Genomic DNA, 17187 nt, shown 5'->3' with positions numbered 1-17187 from the left:
TTGATAGTCTGGTGAATCCTGTGGAACCTTTCTCAAGATAATGATTTTTAATGTACAAACAGGATTACACAGGAGCCACTTACGTTGACTTATAGTTCTCAGCGTATTTTTAAAAAGACGAGTTTTGACATAGTAATCTGTGTGCTTCATTTTTGAGTCATTAGGTAAACCACCTTACAGTAGGTCTAATAACTATTACAATTTTAAATATAACTTATGTAGTGATGAACATAAATAATATTTTGAGATATCTGTAACTCTGTGATATGTAAATACCGTTGATCTATTAATGACCAAGCCACAGGTACTAATAATTTGACTCTGATGTGTTGCCTACATTCGTAGTGAAAGAAAATAGACAATTTCAGTTGCAGGTTAATGGAAAGAAAGGTATAATTTATTCCCACCCGAGGTCACAACTCCCCTGATAGAACTCCCAAGAGAAGCAGTGCCCAAAGGAGATGTTTTCTTGAATCCTCTTTTTGCACCAACCATGACAGCTCTCTTAGATTTAGACTCGTCTCCTAGTTCTCAGCACCTAGGAACTCCAGGATGCATTTTAGACCAACTTAAGCTTCTGTGCGTACACACTGAAGGGCCCCCGAGTCTGCTGACCCAGCCCCCCAGGGGAGGGCCCAGGTGTCCACTTTCCCCCTGTGTTACCTGGTGAATTGTGTCCCCCAGAGGGGTATGATGAAGTCCCAACCCTCAGAACCTTAGACTGTGGTCTTACTTAGACATAGGGGCATTGCCGTTGTCATTGGTTAAGGTGAGGTCATACGGGAATGTCCTTGGTCTCACTCCAGTGTGGTGAGAGGCCCAGGGAGACAACCATACAAAGATACCTGGGAGGAAGGCCACGTGAAAGTGAAGACAGATTGCAGTGATCCAACTTCAAGCCAAGGAGCGCCAAGGATTGCTGGGCAAACACCCAAAGCCAAGAGAGAGGCATTGGACAGATTCCTCTCCGAGTCCTTCAGAGAAAACTGGCTCTGTCACCATCTTGGTTTTGGACTTCTAGGCTCTAGAACTGCTCAAGCCTCCCAGTTTGTGGTAAATGGTTACAGCAGCACTAGGAGACTATAGCCTGTGGTCCGATGGGGAATGGGCCGCTGCTGGGGGCCTGGCAGCCAACCTGGGAGGCTTCCTGTGTGTTTGCGGGTTGAGGATCCGGCCCGAGGGGATCTGGTTACCCTGGAGCGGGTCTCCGCCCACTTTGACCGCCTTGATCTGGGACCTGTACCTGCCTGGTTTTAGGCCTTTCGGAAATGACAAAAGCGAGCTGTGCCTCTGGGGACATGTCGGCAGAGCTTGTGGCTGTTAAAATTGGAGGGCTGGCACTCGGAGTGAGGGGGGGAAGAAGTGGGTTGCTCCGCATCTCATTTCGGTTGGAGGCCTTCCATAGCACTTCAGCCTGGGAAAGAGAGAGTGGCTTCGTTGAGACAAAGAGACAGGCAGGGGGTTGGGCCCCACAGAGTGGGCATCTTGGGTGAGGATTTCCATCCTTGCGGAGGCCTCCTACCACATGAGGCCTTCTGGGGGCACAAAGAACAGCCCCCAGCTCCCCCTGCAGCAAAGTCCGATGCACGGTCAACGCTCAATGCTTGCTTGGCGAACGAGTGAAGGCAGCGAAGCCAAAAGTAGCCGCTGCTTGCCTTTCTGAGGACCCCAGCACGCTCCTAGGTCTGTGAGTCCATGGGGATGTGCTCCCGAATGGGCCACAGGGGGCCCAGGGTTGGCTGTCCCGGAAGGCCACAGACGAGAGAGGCTGCAGGAATGGGAGCAGGGGCCGCGGGGTCTTAGCGAGCCCCTCCCAGGAGGAGGAATCCGAGCGGGAGCCGTGAGGACAGGTAGGGTGCCTAACTTACCCCGAGAAGAGGATTACAGAAATCCATTCACCCACGATGTCAAATCGTTCTCCTCTGACGCGTGAGCTCTGCGTCTCCCACGACCGGTATGTTGTGCTGTCTTGTGTCTACCACTTACCCTGCTTCTTATTCCTGATCTGGCTATAAACCCTTTTCTAGGTCTTTTGTCATTTATTTTCATTGCTTTTTAAAAAAATGCTTATTTATTTATTTTGAGAGGGAGAGCGTGCATGCGAGCGGGGTAGGGGCAGAGAGAGAGGAGGGAGAGAGGGAATCCCGAGCAGCCTCTGCGCTCTCAGCACAGAACCTGATGTGGGACTCGATTCCATGACTGTTAGATCATGACCTGGTCCAAAACCGAGAGTCAAACACTTAACTGACTGCACCCCCCGGGCGCCCCAGTCACTTGTCATTTGTGATGTTGACTGTGACATTGTGCCTGGATGTGCTCTTGTTGAGTTGACCACTCCTCAAGAGTTGGGGTCCTTTCTAGGTTTCCTACCATTCTAGTTGGTGGAAACCACTTTGCAGAGTGGGCCAGAGGCAGGGCAGGTGAGGCCTGTGCGGTGGGTGGGCCTGCGTGTGGTTAAGGAAGCCCGAGGTCACAATGTGGGGCCTTCAGTTCCAGGCCGGGGAGGCTGGGCATTATTCCGTGGGCTGTGGTAAACTCTTGAAGGTTAGTATTAGTCCATAAAGGTGCAATGACACCGCCATGCTCAGAGCACCACGCCAGCCCAGGGACACGGAGACACATCCTGGGGGCTGTGGCCTTCATACGGGTAACAGAGGTAAAGACCCTCCCCCCCCCCCAGGATACAAAGGGGAATGAAATGCTGTGGGGAGGGAGGGAGGGAGGGGTGGATTCTGAACAGGAGTTAGGTGGGGAGGAGTTAGAGAATTCCCAGAGGAGGTGGTTACTGGGCCTCTGCAGGCAGACAACGTGCAGGAACGACGTTTCATGTGAGAAGTTCTGGAGACAGAGGTGAGCAGCCAGAATGTGTCCAGGTGCCCAGTGACTAGAGCATGAGTTTTGTGGAGGGTTGTGGTGGCAGGTGAGGCTGGTAGGGTAGTTAGGGTCAGATCACGGATGACCTCAAGTGTGGCCTTGGTCTTTTCCTTTGGCAGTGGGGAGCCACTGAAGGTTTTTGAGCAAGGGAATCACAGGGCCTGACCTAAGCTTTAAGGACGACCTCTCTGGCTGCAAGTGAAGGGCGTGAAGTGGGCCCCAGGAGGTCCCAAGGCCAACTGGGAAGGTTTTGCCGCAGTCTGAGCAAGAGAGGCAGAGGACTGAATAGGCAGGGGAGGGAAGAGTCCCTCAAGGAAGCAGATCTGGCAGGATGCCTGCTGACAGGGTGAGTTCTAGGGACGTTTGTCAGGCAGTAGCTTCCTCAGGGGTCCTGTCTCATCTCCCAAACCCTTGAGCCCTGCCTCATGCATAATTAGCCCAAGACACCATAGAGAGGTTCCTTCTGGTTTCAGACAGGCCTTCGAGGCTTCCTGTCTGGATCTTTCATCCTCCGGTGTGGCGTGACAGGTGGAGGAAATGCAGATGTCTCAGCTCACCTTATCTTGCTATTAGCATGTTTCCCGTATCATGGTAACAGAACAGATGTCAGGGCCTGTTGCTAAGGGTTCCCTGGAATATTAATACCTGGGTGTAGAACTCAGGGCTCTTATACGGTGTCTTGGAGACCTCGGGAAGCGCCAGCTTGGTGGCAAGTATTTTTTGATATTTATCCCTGCTTTTCCTTCCTCCTTTAGACCCTCGTCTACTCACCTGCCACCCTGGCCCATCACAGCTAGCTGTCTTGGGATGGCAGACTGGACAGTAGAGGGTGTACAGGCACTCTTCCCGCCCGCCCAGGTCAGGCATGAGGAAAGGATCACAGCCGTCTGTCCTCCAGAGGCTGAATGCAGGCCCTGAATCCTGCCCAGTTCAGCACTCTCCGTGTCGGCTCAGATTTGGCACTGGGATGAAGCCTCTTTTCCAGCCCTGCGCAGGCTGCCTGCCAAGGCCCTAGGCCCCTCCCCAGTCCCCTCTCCTTACTCTGACATGTGGGTGGGGAACAGAGCGGTCTTGTTTGCCTCTTGTGGCTCCAGTTTGCCTTCCTCATCTGGTCTTTTGGCCTTTCCGCTGCTCACAGGTTTGAAAATCAAACCCTAAACAGCTCTGGGAGGGGGTTGGGCTGGATACTGAGGTCAGGGTTGGGATTTTATTTACCAGATAGCATTTGTATCAGTTATATATTTGTCACGATAATGCTGCGTAACAAGCACCTCCAAACTTGGTGGTTTACAACATTTATTTATTGTTCCTGAGTCCATGGGTCAGCCAGGGCTCTTGGCTAGACCTTGCATTTCATTCATCCTGGTCCAGCAACTCAGAGAAAACCTATGCCTCGCGCACACGTTCTTTTGTTCTCTCTTGGTGGCTGTTTGGAAGCGGCGTCCTGCTCTTGCTGGCGACTTGTGTTTGCCTTTGCACGTGGTGTCCCCTCCTAGACCCTGTGGTTTCTTTCAGCCCTTCCATTCTGCCGGCTCCGTTTCCACTGTTCTCTCGGTATCATTTCTTCTCTCCCACGAGGCTGTCTATCCACAGCACACCCGGGGGCAGCGGGGGGGAGGGATGGTCATTGTCCCAGCTGTATCAGTGGATGCTCCCTGAAACAAAATCAAGGAGGTGGAAAATGCCAGGGTCTAAAGGTGGGAGACATAACCACCCCAGGGAAAGGTGATTAGCTTCGGTAATAGGGCAGGTGCCTGTGTCCCCACCCTGGCCCTGGCAGGCAGAGCAGAGGACCCCGTGGGTGTGTGTAATCTTTCTCAAAGGGCAGGTTGCTTTGTACCTCCCCGCCCCCGTTGTACCTCCCCGCCCCCGCCCTCTCGGAGACAGCTGCAGCCGCAGCGTTTCCCAGCACTGTGTTAAAGCACGTGTGAGTTTGGAGGGACGGGGGGTCTGACAGCAGTGTTTTCTTGGATTAGTGACGATTTGTGCTGCTGTGTGGAGTTCACGGCAGTACCCTTTCATTTCCTCCTCACCAAGAGCCTGTGGTGGAGTTGGAGCCCCCCCGCCCCTTTTCGGAGGAGAACATTGGCTGGAGGGGGGGCGGTGTTACATGACTACCCGGGTCACTCGGGGCTCTGTGTTCACTTCCGTGTTCACTTCACTGGATTCTGAGCACATGAAGCCCTTTAAGGCTTCTTTCAAGTAGATGCGAATGCTTGTGGAGCAGAGGCCTTTTTTAGTGATTAGAGGGCTGTACGTGTTATACATTTTTTGTTGTCAGTGTTTATTTTTGAGAGAGAGAGGGAGAGAACAAGCAGGGGAGGGGCAGAGAGAGAGGGAGACACAGAATCTGAAGTAGGCTCTAGGCTCTAGGCTCCGAGCACAGAGCCTGATGTGGGGCTCAAACTCATGAGCCGTGAGACCATGACCTGAGCCGAAGTCGGATGCTTAACCGACTGAGCCACCCAGGCACCCCTGGCTGTGTGCATTATAAAACCAGCTTATTGGAGATTTCCAGACAGGTTCTTTCATCTGCCTTCTGGGACCGAAAATCCAGAATCCACACGAGACCGATGGGAAAGAGATGCAACTCTGTCACTACGAAAAGTGGTGAGCCATTCTAGAAGCACCTCGGAGAGAGCAGGCTGAGGCCTGCAACTGACAGCTTTGAGCGGCTATGAACAGTAAAAGTTGTCTCAAGAATATATTAGCCAAAAGTATACTTTCCCCTTTGCACACCACGTGCAAAGGCAAACACAAGTCACCAGCAAGAGCAGGACGCTGCTTCCAAACAGCCACCGAGAGAGAACAAAAGGAATCGATCCTAACGAAATAATCAGAGACAGGCACAGAGGTTTATCTCACAGATACGCATTTTGGTGTTGAATATAAATATAATAGAACAAAACTGCAAGTCATCTGTGTGCTCCCAAAGAGGAAAATGACAAAATATATCCAGAATGCTAAGTTACAATTAAAAATCATGGTTTTTTGAGGCATTTTAATAATGTGAGAAAGTACCATGTGATAAGAAAACAGCAAACAGGATGTGTAGCAAGAACCCAATTTTATTTGGAGTTTCTACAGAAATATCCGGAACAAAATCGAGAGGCCTTACACTGAGATGTCCAGAGTATTCATCCGGGGTGGGTGATGAGTGAGTGCAGGCTGGTTTCTGTCCTGTATTCGGCAGTGTCCAGAAGGTGACTGCGGTTGCATTGTGGCTTGTCCAGTGGAGACAGTCGACAGTGACTAACACCCAGAGTGACAAGCTTTGGACTTTAGGGAGAGACAATTGGAACTCTCTGTAAAAACGAGTTTATTTTCACAGATCTGCCTCAGAAAGTTGCCTGGGGCTCATGAACCTCCTTCCCCATGGACTTTTCTTTTCTTTCTTTCTTTCTTTTTTTTTATTTTTAAAGAAAGTAAGATCATTTTTTTAATGTTCATTTATTTTTGAGAGAGACAGTGTGAGCGGGGGAGGGGCAGAGAGAGAGAGAGAGAGACAGACAGGCAGACAGACAGACAGAATCCGAAGCAGGCTCCAGGCTCTGGGCTGTCGGCACAGAGCCTGATGCGGGGCTCGAACCCACGAGCTGTGAGATCATGACCTGAGCTGAAGTTGTCGGATGCTCAACCTGCTGAGCCACCGAGGCGCCCCCCACCCTGTGGAATTTTCTGAGGAAATGCATTTCCTGTTCCCTGTCCCCTGAAGGGTCCCCTGAGTCCACGGGCTGCCCTGAGCTACTCTGCCTTGTTGTCTGAATCTCTCCTTGTCTGGGAATGGCCGCCTCTCTGAGGAAATCAGTTCCACCGAACAGCTAGTCCCTGAGCGCCGGCTTTGTGGCAGGCCCTGTGCTGGGCCCCGGGGACAGAGAGGGGACGAGGGCACAGGCCTGTGGGGAAGGAGGGGGGGAGCGTGTTGTCAGTAAAATGGGAGCCTGGGTTCCCAGACCTGACGCCCACCTCCCCCGGGACCAGTCTCCCTTCTCAGCAGGACACACACGCTCGTGCACACACACACACACACACACACACACACACACACACACAGGCACACCACATACGTCTCTCCTTCAGGCTCTTCCCCCTCACGGCTGGAAGGACTTCAGAGGGAGGCCTGGCCCCGGCCACCTGTTCTCTGCTTGTTCAAGAGCAGGCCAGGGCTCCATGCAGCCCTCTCTCCACGGACCCTGCCGCCTTGCTTACCTCTAGGCCCGAGTCTCGCTTTTCCCTCCAGTATGTGTGGTTTGCATTTCCTGCCTTTTCACTGGCCTTCTGTAAGGCCCTGTTCTGTTCCATCAGTTGATTTTTGGCCGGGACAGATTGGCACTTGTTAATACGTTCAACTCACACGGTACTGCTCCTCGGAAGGCTTAAGGACCCAGCTCTTAAGAGGGCATGGGCTTTGGGAGGGGCCTCCTCCTGGAGCAGAACCCAGGCGGTGCGTGCCGGCTGGTGGTGAGCACACAGCTTGGCAGAGGAGCCCCGTGGATGAAGAGCGTTCGGGAAGCCGGGGACAGGGGTTGGCTGGTGATGCGAGGGAGCCGGCAGCTGGCTCAGACTGAAGAGATTTGGAAAGCCTGAGCTGGCTCTGTTGGCAGTTTCCTAAAATGTGGCTCCTCGAGCTGCCCTTCCTCTCTCAGCGTTTGTCCCAAGGTTGCTCTTTGTGGACGAGGGACAGCTGTGCCTTGCGAGATGTGGGCTGCGGACTGAGCAGAAGCCCCAGTTCTCCCTCGGAGACACCCCTGTGGACAAGCCCGGCCGCGAACTTGGCACCGTCTAAGACCCTGCTGGCCAGCGTTCACAACCCCAGGGCCTCGAAGGTGCCATCCGCTCATCTTCCCTGAAGCTTCCTGAGCATAGTGACAGGGGTGGGGGACAGGGGGATGCCTTCCTTCTCCCGCCCCACCCCCTCAGGGACTAGGCTGGGGTGGGGCTCAGTTCCCACCTCCCAGGTTGGAGCAGCCACCCGCCTCCTGCCCCAGGACCCTTCTCCAGTCCCCCATCTGCCACCTGTGCCTCCCTCCCGCAACTCAACTCGCAACTCGGCAGGGTGGACTCAGGTGTCAGAATTGCCCAGGGCAGACCCTCCAGCCTGTCTCCGCCCCTTCGGGTCCCTCTGAGAAAACGGGCCCAAAGAAGACAGCTGACTTGTTCCCGGTCTTTCAGGACGTGTGCATAAAAGCCAGACTTTGACGGGGCGTTTCTGTCCAGCTGAATCGTCTTTCCCCCTTCCTCACCACCCAAAATGCTTCCCTCCGCCCTACGGCAGAAGGTGACCCAGTGCAGAGAAATTAGCATTGAAGTAAGGGTTAGTAGACCAGCGCAGTTAGCTGTGTGACCTTTTCTCTTAACCTCTCTTGTTTCTCTTCTGTCCTGATTAGATTTAGGGAGAACAGAACAGTACCTGTGGGCGACGGCAGAGTTATTTCTGCCAAAGTTTTGAAAAGAAGAGAAGAGTAAAAAACCAAAAAACAGGAAAAAAAAAAAAAAAAACAAGAAGAGGAACAGAACTCAGACGGGTCAGAGGAGAGAGAAATGTTAGCTTGGGGGCTCTCTTGCAAGTGATCCCCAAAGTCTGGCACCCCTAGGGGGTGACCCACAGGAGACAAAAGGGCTTCATCCCCTAAAGGCTGATTTCAGCCTGTGAGGAACTGTTGTTGAAATCTTGACCTCTGCGGTCTTCTCCTGGGTTGTCCCCACCTGTCCCCACCATTAAAGGAGGTGAAGGTGGGCGCATGAGAGCCTAGGACCCCTTCCTTCTCCTCACCTCCCCCTGCCCAGCTCCACACAGTTTTGGTCCAGAAGATGGAATAGCCACCCTGAGGTTCCCTGGCTGGCTCCATCCCCTCCGGGGGTCACCCCTCTTGTACCCCTGCTTCTGTGGGGGTGTCTGTGGTAGAGCGGAGGGAGAGGCTCAGGACCCTCCAGCCCTGGGAGCAGTGGCCGGGGACATGGCGCCCCCTGCAGGCTGTGGCAGGAGCGGTGGCTCCTCGACACCCTGTTTGCCTAGACACAGTCCAGTCCCTCTGGGTCAGGGAGACCCCCATCATTTCCATTTCTTGCAGCTCCCAAAGTATTTTTTTTAAGTTCGTATTTATTTATTTTGAGAGAGACACAGAGAGAGAGAGAGAGCGAGCTCGAGCGAGCAGGGGAGGAGCAGAGAGAGAGGAAGAGAGAGAGAATCCCAAGCAAGCTCTGTACCTCCAGCAAGGAGCCCAGTGTGGGGCTCAAACTCCCAAACCGTGAGATCATGACCTGAGCTGAAGTGGAACGCTTAACCGACTGAGCCACCCAGGCGTCCCCTCAAAGTATTTTTTTAAAAAAAATAATGAGCAGGCTAATGAATTGTAGTATGTTCTAAATGTTTACTTGGAACGGAGTAATGCTTTTCACACCCACGTGGCAGTGTGATTCTGCTAGTCACAAGATAACAGAAATTTCTTTTTCTTTTTTTAATGTTTATTTATTTTTGGGACAGAGAGAGACAGAGCATGAACAGGGGAGGGGCAGAGAGAGTGAGACACAGAATCGGAAGCAGGCTCCAGGCTCTGAGCCATCAGCCCAGAGCCTGACGCGGGGCTCGAACTCACGGACCGTGAGATTGTGACCTGAGCCGAAGTCGGACGCTCAACCAACTGAGCCACCCAGGCGCCCCGATAACAGAAATTTCAAAAAAACAACAAAACAAACCATAGAGCACTGAAGTCTGGAGGTGGGACACTGGTTTACACTTATTTGATGAGTGTCATTTTGACCCTGTCTGTGTTTTCCTGGATCATATGTTCGCCTCATTTGGGAGAAGATCAAGGCTTTCGATTTGAGGAGGACTTTGGTGATGGTGGCCTCCCAGTGCTGGGCCTGGCCATGGGGTCCCTTTAGGGTCTGGAGGTGCTCAGGTCTCTCTCCCCAGGTGGCCCACAGTGGAACACAGGTACTTGGATGTGCTGCGCGGGACAGGGAGACCACTGTATTCTAGGTCATGGGCTTGGTCTCTATGTGGGTCAGTTAGCTACAGTCCACCCGCTGCCCCCTGCTGGTCATCATAGAAATCGGTGACATTGGTTTGGAATAGTAGTTCTCAAACCATGATCCAAGGATCCCTGGGGATCCCCAGTACCTTTCAGGAAATTCACAAGGTCAAAACTGTTTTCCTGATAGTAATAAGACACTGCATCCTGTTCTCTCACAAATGTACTGAAAATGAAAAGTTCATTAATGCGGTTCCAGATGCCACATTTGAAACTAATCTTTAGGAAACTACCATCTGTTGAGTTCTGGTATAGTATGAAAGAGAATCCACAATTATCTAGGAAGACTATTGAAGTACCCCTTCCTTGGGACGCCTGGGTGCCTCAGTAGGTTGAGCATCCGACTCTTGATCTCGGTTCAGGTCTTGATCTTAGGGTCGTGAGTTCAAGCCCTACCTTGGGCTCTGTGCTGGACATGAAGCCTACTAAACAGATAGGTAGGTAGGTACATAGATTAAGATAGTCCTCCCTTTTCCACATGTAGTACATATCTGTGAGAATCTGGATATCCTTCCTGCAGTTTAACAAAACCACGTAATTACAAAAGATTGAACAAAAAAATCAGATGTGAACACCCAGCTGACTTTTGTTAAACCAAATATTACACAGATTTTTATTTTTATGTAAAAAAATTTTTTTAACATTTATTTTTGAGAGAGAGAGACACATCACGAGCAGGGGAGGGACAGAGAGAGGGAGGGAGACACAGAATCCGAAGCAGGCTCCAGCCTCTGAGCTGTCAGCACAGAGCCCGACGTGGAGCTTGAACCCACAAACCATGAGACCACGAGACCATGACCTGTGCCGAAGCTGGACACTTAACCGACCAAGCCACCCAGGCGCACCTGCAGATTTTTTAAAATGTAAAGCAATACCATTCTCACTAATTGTTTTTGTTCTGAAAAAATATATTTTTAAATAAAATATAGAGAAGGAGCATGGGTGGCTCAGTTGGTTGAGTGGCTAACTTTGGCTCAGGTCATGATCTCATAGTTTGTGAATTAGAGCCCCACATTGGGCTCTCTGCTGTCAGTGCAGTGCCTGCTTTGGATCCCTTGTCCCCCTCCCTCTATACTTCCCCCTCTCGTGCTCTCTCAAAAAGAAATGTAACATGTTTGAGAGAGAGAGAGCGCGAGAGAGCGAGAGAAAGAGAGAGCGAGCGACAGAGCACAAGCGGGAGGGGCAGAGAGGGAGGCACAGAATCCGAAGCAGGCTCCAGGCTCTGAGCTGTCAGCACAGAGCCCGACGCGGGGCTCATACCCGTGAACCGTGAGATCGTGACCTGAGCTGAAGTCAGATGCTTAACTCACTGAGCCATCCAGGCGCCCCTAAATATAAACACACACACATACACATACATACATACATACATACATACATACATACATACATACATACATAAAATATGTGAACATCTAATGGGTTTATTGTTTTTTGATGAATTACAATTAAAATTTTTTTTAGTTTTAATTTCTAATGTGGTAAATATGAATAGATAAAGCTCACATCATTTGCCATTGGAAAGAATTTTTTATAACAGTTTAATGAGGTATAGTTCCTATACCATAAAATTCACACTCTTGAAGGTTACAATTCATTGGTTTTAGTTTACTCTCAAAGTTGTGCAACCATCATTGTGACCTAATTCCAGAACATTTTCAGACCCCCAAAAAGAAACCCTGAACTGAGTAGTAGAAACTCCTCATTCTTCTCTGGCCACCCGCACTCCAGACCCTGACAGCCATGAATCTACTTTTTGTCTCTCTGGATTTGCCTGTTCTGGACATTTCTTGTAAATGGCATCGTACAATTTGTGGTCTTTTGTGACTGACTCTTGAAACTTAGCATAATGCTTCCAGGGTTCAGCCATGTTATAGCCTGTATCAGTACTTTATTCTTTTATGGCCAAATAATATTCCAGGGTGCATGGATATGGTATATTTTATCCATTTATCAGTTGGTGGGCATTTAAATTGTTCCCACTTTTTGGCTGTTGTGAATAATGCTGCTATGAACACCCACATAAAAGGATTTGTGTGGACATATATGTTCAGTTCTCTTGGGTATATACCTCGAAGGAGTTTCTGGGTCACATGGTAACTCTGTTTAACATTGAAGGCACTGCTAGACTAATTTCCAACCTCAGTAACTTTTTTTAAAAAAATGCTTATTAATTTTGAGAGAGAGGGAGAGAATGAGCATTAGTGGGGGAGGGGCAGAGAGCGAGGGAGAGAGAATCCCAAGCAGGCTCCTTGCTGTTAGCACAGAGCCCCGTGTGGGGCTCTATCTCATGAACTGTGAGATCATGACCTGAGCCGAGATCAAGAGTCAGACACCCAACCGACTGAGCCACCCAGGCGCCCCCAACCTCAGTAATTTTTAAGAGTATGAAAGATTCCTGTGTTTGAGATCTACTGGTCTAGATGGGATTGGCCCAGGGGGGTGTGGATAACTCAGTGCAATCCCTCATCTTTGCTCTGGGATTGAGTTACTCTCTTTTCCATTCCCTCAACACACACACACACACACACACACACACACACACACACACTCCCTTCAGAATACATGAGCTAGATAATCCTCATGCTAGATAATCAAGGAGCCGGTCATATCCTTGGTGGCAAGGAGAAAGGTAACTAAGTTGGGCTGCACCAGTTAAACCACCAGGAAGTTCTGGAGCCGGGGTGCCTCCCTGCAGGATGCCCGAGGGTGCCGTTGTCATTGTAGTCCTGGTGGACCGTGCCCCCTACAGTTGTGCAGGATGGCAGTCCGGCTGCAGCCGCTGCTCCCTGCCCTCCTTCCTGCTCTGGGGAGCACTGTGATGGTCAGCAGAACATGGTGGGGAGCAGAGCCCGTGAGGGTGGCCAACTTTCACTGCACCCATGGGCCTTGAGCTGCTGCGATGGGACCCCCAGGTTTGGGGGTGGTGTAAGGCTTGCCCGGGCTATCTAGCTGTGTGCCCCCCTGGCCCCAGCCCCTCCTGCTAGGCATTGTGCTCAGTCCAGTAGGGGCTGTACTTGGGAGGGGCGGGAGTCAAATGGCCTCAGGGCCTGCCGGCCAAGTTGAAGATTACTGAGATGTGCCTCTTCTCCCTTTTCTGCTTTTAACCCCGGATGTCCGGCCAGTCATGTCCAATCTTATCACTTAGCTCCATGAGCCACGTAGTTATCCCTCCCAGAATTATGAGAAAGAGGAGCTTTGAGGGAACGGTATTTAGCCGGAGAAGGGATTCTGTGGGCGATGCGTCCGCAGGTGGCCTGGCACGGGGACACGCCGGAAGTGCCAGCGCTTGGTGCGCCATCTCCTCCCCAGCTGATGACACGCTCCTTGTCTTTCCCTCTTCTCACCTCAGATGTGACTCCCTGCCCCGGCTGGGCACTCCAGGCCATGGCCGACACCATCTTCGGCAGCGGGAACGACCAGTGGGTTTGCCCCAATGATCGGCAGCTTGCCCTGCGAGCCAAGTGAGTCCCCCAAGGCCCCGCCAGGCCTTCCCTTCCTCCTCCATCCCTGCTTCCCTCCATTTTTGGACAAGATTCATTATCGGGGACCCAGAAAGAGAAGTTTGGAGACAAGTGCGTGACTGAGGCACACCAGGCCCGAGCTGGGCACTTAACAGCCATTCACTCATTTAACTGCCACGTCGGACTTACCCTCATTTCTTGGATGAGGAAAACGAGGCTGGGCTCCTTGCCCAAGGCACTTACGTTGTGAGTGGCAGGCCTGGGACCTGCACCCGGGCTCCCCTGACTCCCATGCCTGTGTTCTTTCTATCACAGCAGGCTGGGGGTGGGGGCGTCAAACTGCTTCCTCTGCCTTCTCGGTTAAGAATATAAATCCCCCTGTCACTGAGCCTTCAGTCCCTGAGCCCCTGCCCCCGTCACCTCCCTGCCCAGGCTGAAACACACAGCCAGTCTCAAGGCATCCCCGGTCTCCTCCCTGCCCTTAACAGGGCCTCTCTGATGCTGGTTGGTTTCCTGTTACCCTCAGCCTGGTGATCCCTCAGATCCAGTTAGATTGGGCCATCTCTCCTCAATGTCCCCCCGTGGCTGGAGACCAGAGGCTCCCGGATGCCTGTCCTGCCTTCCAGTCTTCCCTATCCATCTGAGGACTTGGCGGTCCCCAGTGCCTGATAAGCCCAAGAATGCCCCTTCGATCTGTCAAACAGTGTCAGTTATGGGAGCCCGCATTTCCCCAATGGGACCAAGTTCAAGAAATTTGCAATTAGATGTTACAGGCCTGCAGGGGGACAGAGCTGAAACATCAAAGAGGGATAGAAAAATTAATCCGAAACGCCCGAGAAGAGCGGAGCCCTGCATGATTTGCAGGAATCTCCGTGCAGTAGTTAATTTGTCCCTCTCACTGGGGTGGCTCAGCTCCTTTCAGCCCCTGCACAGCCCCCCCCACAGGGGAGAGACCAGGGATGAAGCCAGCCCCTGTCCCTCTCTGCTTCGATGCCAGGCAAGATGGTGTGTCCTCCCTGGCAGCATATGAAGAGAGCTGTGCTCTTGTACTAGGGCCTGGTGTGACCCCTGATGACCCCTCTGGCATTTCTTTCAGTTTTCCCTGACCTTGTCTTGTGCTCAACAGCAGCCAGAAGCTGTTGTAGCGTCTTTTAGAAGAGCAAATGCTTTTATCTCCTCCCCAGGGTGTGCTGCCTTGTAATGCCAGGCTCCGTAAAGAAGAACACCACAAATCCTGCAACTGGGCGCTGTGCCCTGACGGTTCCTCTGGGAGGCCCGGGGAAGTTACCACCCGGGCATCAGCTCAGGTCTGTCCTGAGACACCAGACATTTTCTAACCCCCTACCAGGTGCCAGGCACTGGTTGCACAGCAGTGAACAAGACCAATATGGTGCTTGGTCTTAAGGCACTGATAGAAAGAGGTGAACATTATACATGAAATTACCCATGTGTAGCTACCTTGACAGTGGAAGCAGGCAGTGGGGTGAAGAAGGCAGGTGCTAACTTAATCCAGGGATTTGGAGAGGCTTCCCTGAGAATGTGATGTTTAATTTGAGTCCTGGAGGAGGGGTACATGTTAGATGGAAATAGGGGGAAGGAGCTTCTAGGCAGAAGGAATAGCATGAGCAAAGGCCCTGAGGTAGAAGGAACATGCCTGATAGGAGGCCACTGTGGCTTGAATGCAGAGTGAGGTGCTAAAAGGGGGGAAAGGAAGTTGGGGAAGTGTTCAGGGGCCAGATGGGGCAGGGCTGGTCCCCTAGACTCACATTCTGGACGGGGAGACAGAGGGTCTCCCACCCAGCCTTGAGGTAATGTTTAAGCCCTGTGATGGAGCTATGCCTGGGCCTTCTGGGAACTCTGAGAATGGACTCTTGACCCACCTTGGAGCGAATCTTCACCCTGCATCTAAAAGAAGTCTTGAGGCACCTGGGTGGTTCAGTTGGTTAAGCATCCGACTTTGGTTCAGGTCATGATCTCACAGGTTGTGAGTTTGAGCCCCACGTCGGGCTCTCTGCTATTAGCATGGAGCCTACTTTGGATCCTCTGTCTCCCTCCCTCTCTGCCCCTCCCCCGCTGTCTTTCTCAAAATTAAATAAACATTAAAAAATAAAAAATAAAAGAAGACTTTAAAAAGAATAGGAGTGACCCAGTGGAAAAGGGGGTTTAGGGAGACGGGAAGGCGCTGTGGGTGGAGGGCACAGTGTGAGCAAAGGCCTGGACACAGCGTGCAGCCTAGAATGCAAGGAACTAGGAACAGTTGTTGGTGCACCGTGTGAGGCCAGGCCAGCCGCGAGATGAGGCCACCGTATGGGGGGCATGTACAGATGGGCGCTGGTCGCCACTGAAGAGTCTTCCTCGGGGCTTACAACCATGCCTGTTATCTGGCAGCCACGAGTTGGCCACCTTTGGTGGTGTGGAGGGCCATTCCGGGGAACAAGATACTCAGTGGCAGCCAGGGCCAAAGGCACGAGCTGCAGCCTGACTGGACAGAGGCAGGGGCCCGGGGAGGAGGTTGAATGAGAGGACAGCTTGTCAGGGCTTGGTAGGTGACCAGATGGAGGCAGAAATGGAGGCCTGGAGGATGCCCTAGGGAAGCCTGGCAGGGGGCTGTCAGCAGCGGCTGGCCATGGGCTCCTTGGATCGGAGGCCAACCAACCTCTGATCACCTTTATGGTTTATTTTATTATTATTATTTTAATGTTTATGTATTTATTTTGAGAGAGAGTGTGTGTGTGTGTGCGTGTGTGCGCACGTGTGTGTGCATGCACAAGTGGGGGAGGGGCAGAGAGAGGGAGAAAGAGAGAATCCCAAGCAGGCTCCAGGCTGTCAGCGCAGAGCCTGATGCGGGGCTCAAACTCACAAACTGTGAGATCATGACCTGAGCTGAAATCAAGAGCCGGAGGCTTAACCGACTGAGCCACTCAGGCACCTCTGACTTGCCTTTAGAAAGCTATCTAACTACACTCGGTCTCTTTACTCCACTGAGAAATGGGGAGCCTGCCTTATAGAATGGCAGGAGGGTCCGGCGCGAAGAGGTCTGCCATGCCCTGGGCGGAGCCAGGCCCAGAGCTAGCTGGGTAGGGGTTGCACCCTCCAGGATGGATCACAGTTGCTGGTGCTGTGCCCTCCCGCTTCTGTGTTGCTTGGCTTTTCTTTTTCCCATGCGGTGGGAGGCCTCAGCTTGGGGGCCCTGTTTTCCAGGTCTCCTCCCTGGGCCCAGTGAGTCGCACACAGAGGGTGTCCTGGCCAGTCACTTGAGTCCTTGAAATGCTCAGGTGGAGAAAACCTGCAGGTTGGGGTGAGAGAGTGTTGCCTTTCAGGGCCTGAGTCTGCCCAGTGCACAGAGGAAAGGCGGGCGCGTGCCCTTGCCCACTCCAAGGACTGGACTCCCTTCCTCTGCCCCCCCCAGTCCTGCCCCTTTCCTGTTGTTCGCTTCCCCCAGCCCCGTGAGGACCGCTTGAGAAAGTGTTGGTCTAGGGCTGTGCTTCTTTCTGAATTGGAGACATAAGCAGTCTAGAAGTCTGGAGACCCTCAGTACAGCATATCGTTTTATTTTATGTCTTTGAGCCTTTGCACGCATGGGTCCTCTGCCTGAACGCCGTCCCCCTCTTTCCGTGTGGGGAAGCGCCTGTTCATCCTGCACAAGCCCTGCCTCTTTGGTCAAGCCATTCCTGATGGTCCTACCCGTGGTGATTATAGTAATCATCATTAACCACCACTGATTAAGCAATTGGGCATCTGCTGTATGCAGAGCGCCCTGTCTACCCTGCCTCGTTTAATCTGCATGGCGCCCTTTAAAGAGGCAGATCGGGAGA

The 17187-nt window shown here is 52.2% G+C and overlaps 1 protein-coding gene across 7 annotated transcripts in view; it reads left to right on the top strand.

Moving 5' to 3' along the window:
• Positions 1–17187, top strand: part of RPH3AL (rabphilin 3A like (without C2 domains)) — a 146239-nt gene that overhangs the window by 42662 nt on the left and 86390 nt on the right. For 6 of the 7 annotated variants that reach the window (XM_047080656.1, XM_047080650.1, XM_047080651.1 and 3 more), the window contains 2 exons: positions 13261–13372; positions 14557–14679. In XM_047080656.1, coding sequence (XP_046936612.1) covers positions 13296–13372; positions 14557–14679 — 200 coding nt within the window. In that variant the 5' untranslated portion in view covers positions 13261–13295. The remainder of the gene's footprint in view (positions 1–13260; positions 13373–14556; positions 14680–17187) is intronic. The other variant, XM_047080653.1, reaches the window with a different exon arrangement.

Source organism: Lynx rufus, unplaced genomic scaffold, assembly GCF_022079265.1.
Source record: "Lynx rufus isolate CCGP_SWC_20201006 ecotype Redwood Valley unplaced genomic scaffold, mLynRuf1.p SCAF_18, whole genome shotgun sequence".
In the NCBI taxonomy this organism is placed as follows: Eukaryota; Metazoa; Chordata; class Mammalia; order Carnivora; family Felidae; genus Lynx; species Lynx rufus.
The sequence above is the reverse complement of the archived record's forward strand: the minus strand, read 5'-3'. Positions and strand labels throughout refer to the sequence as shown.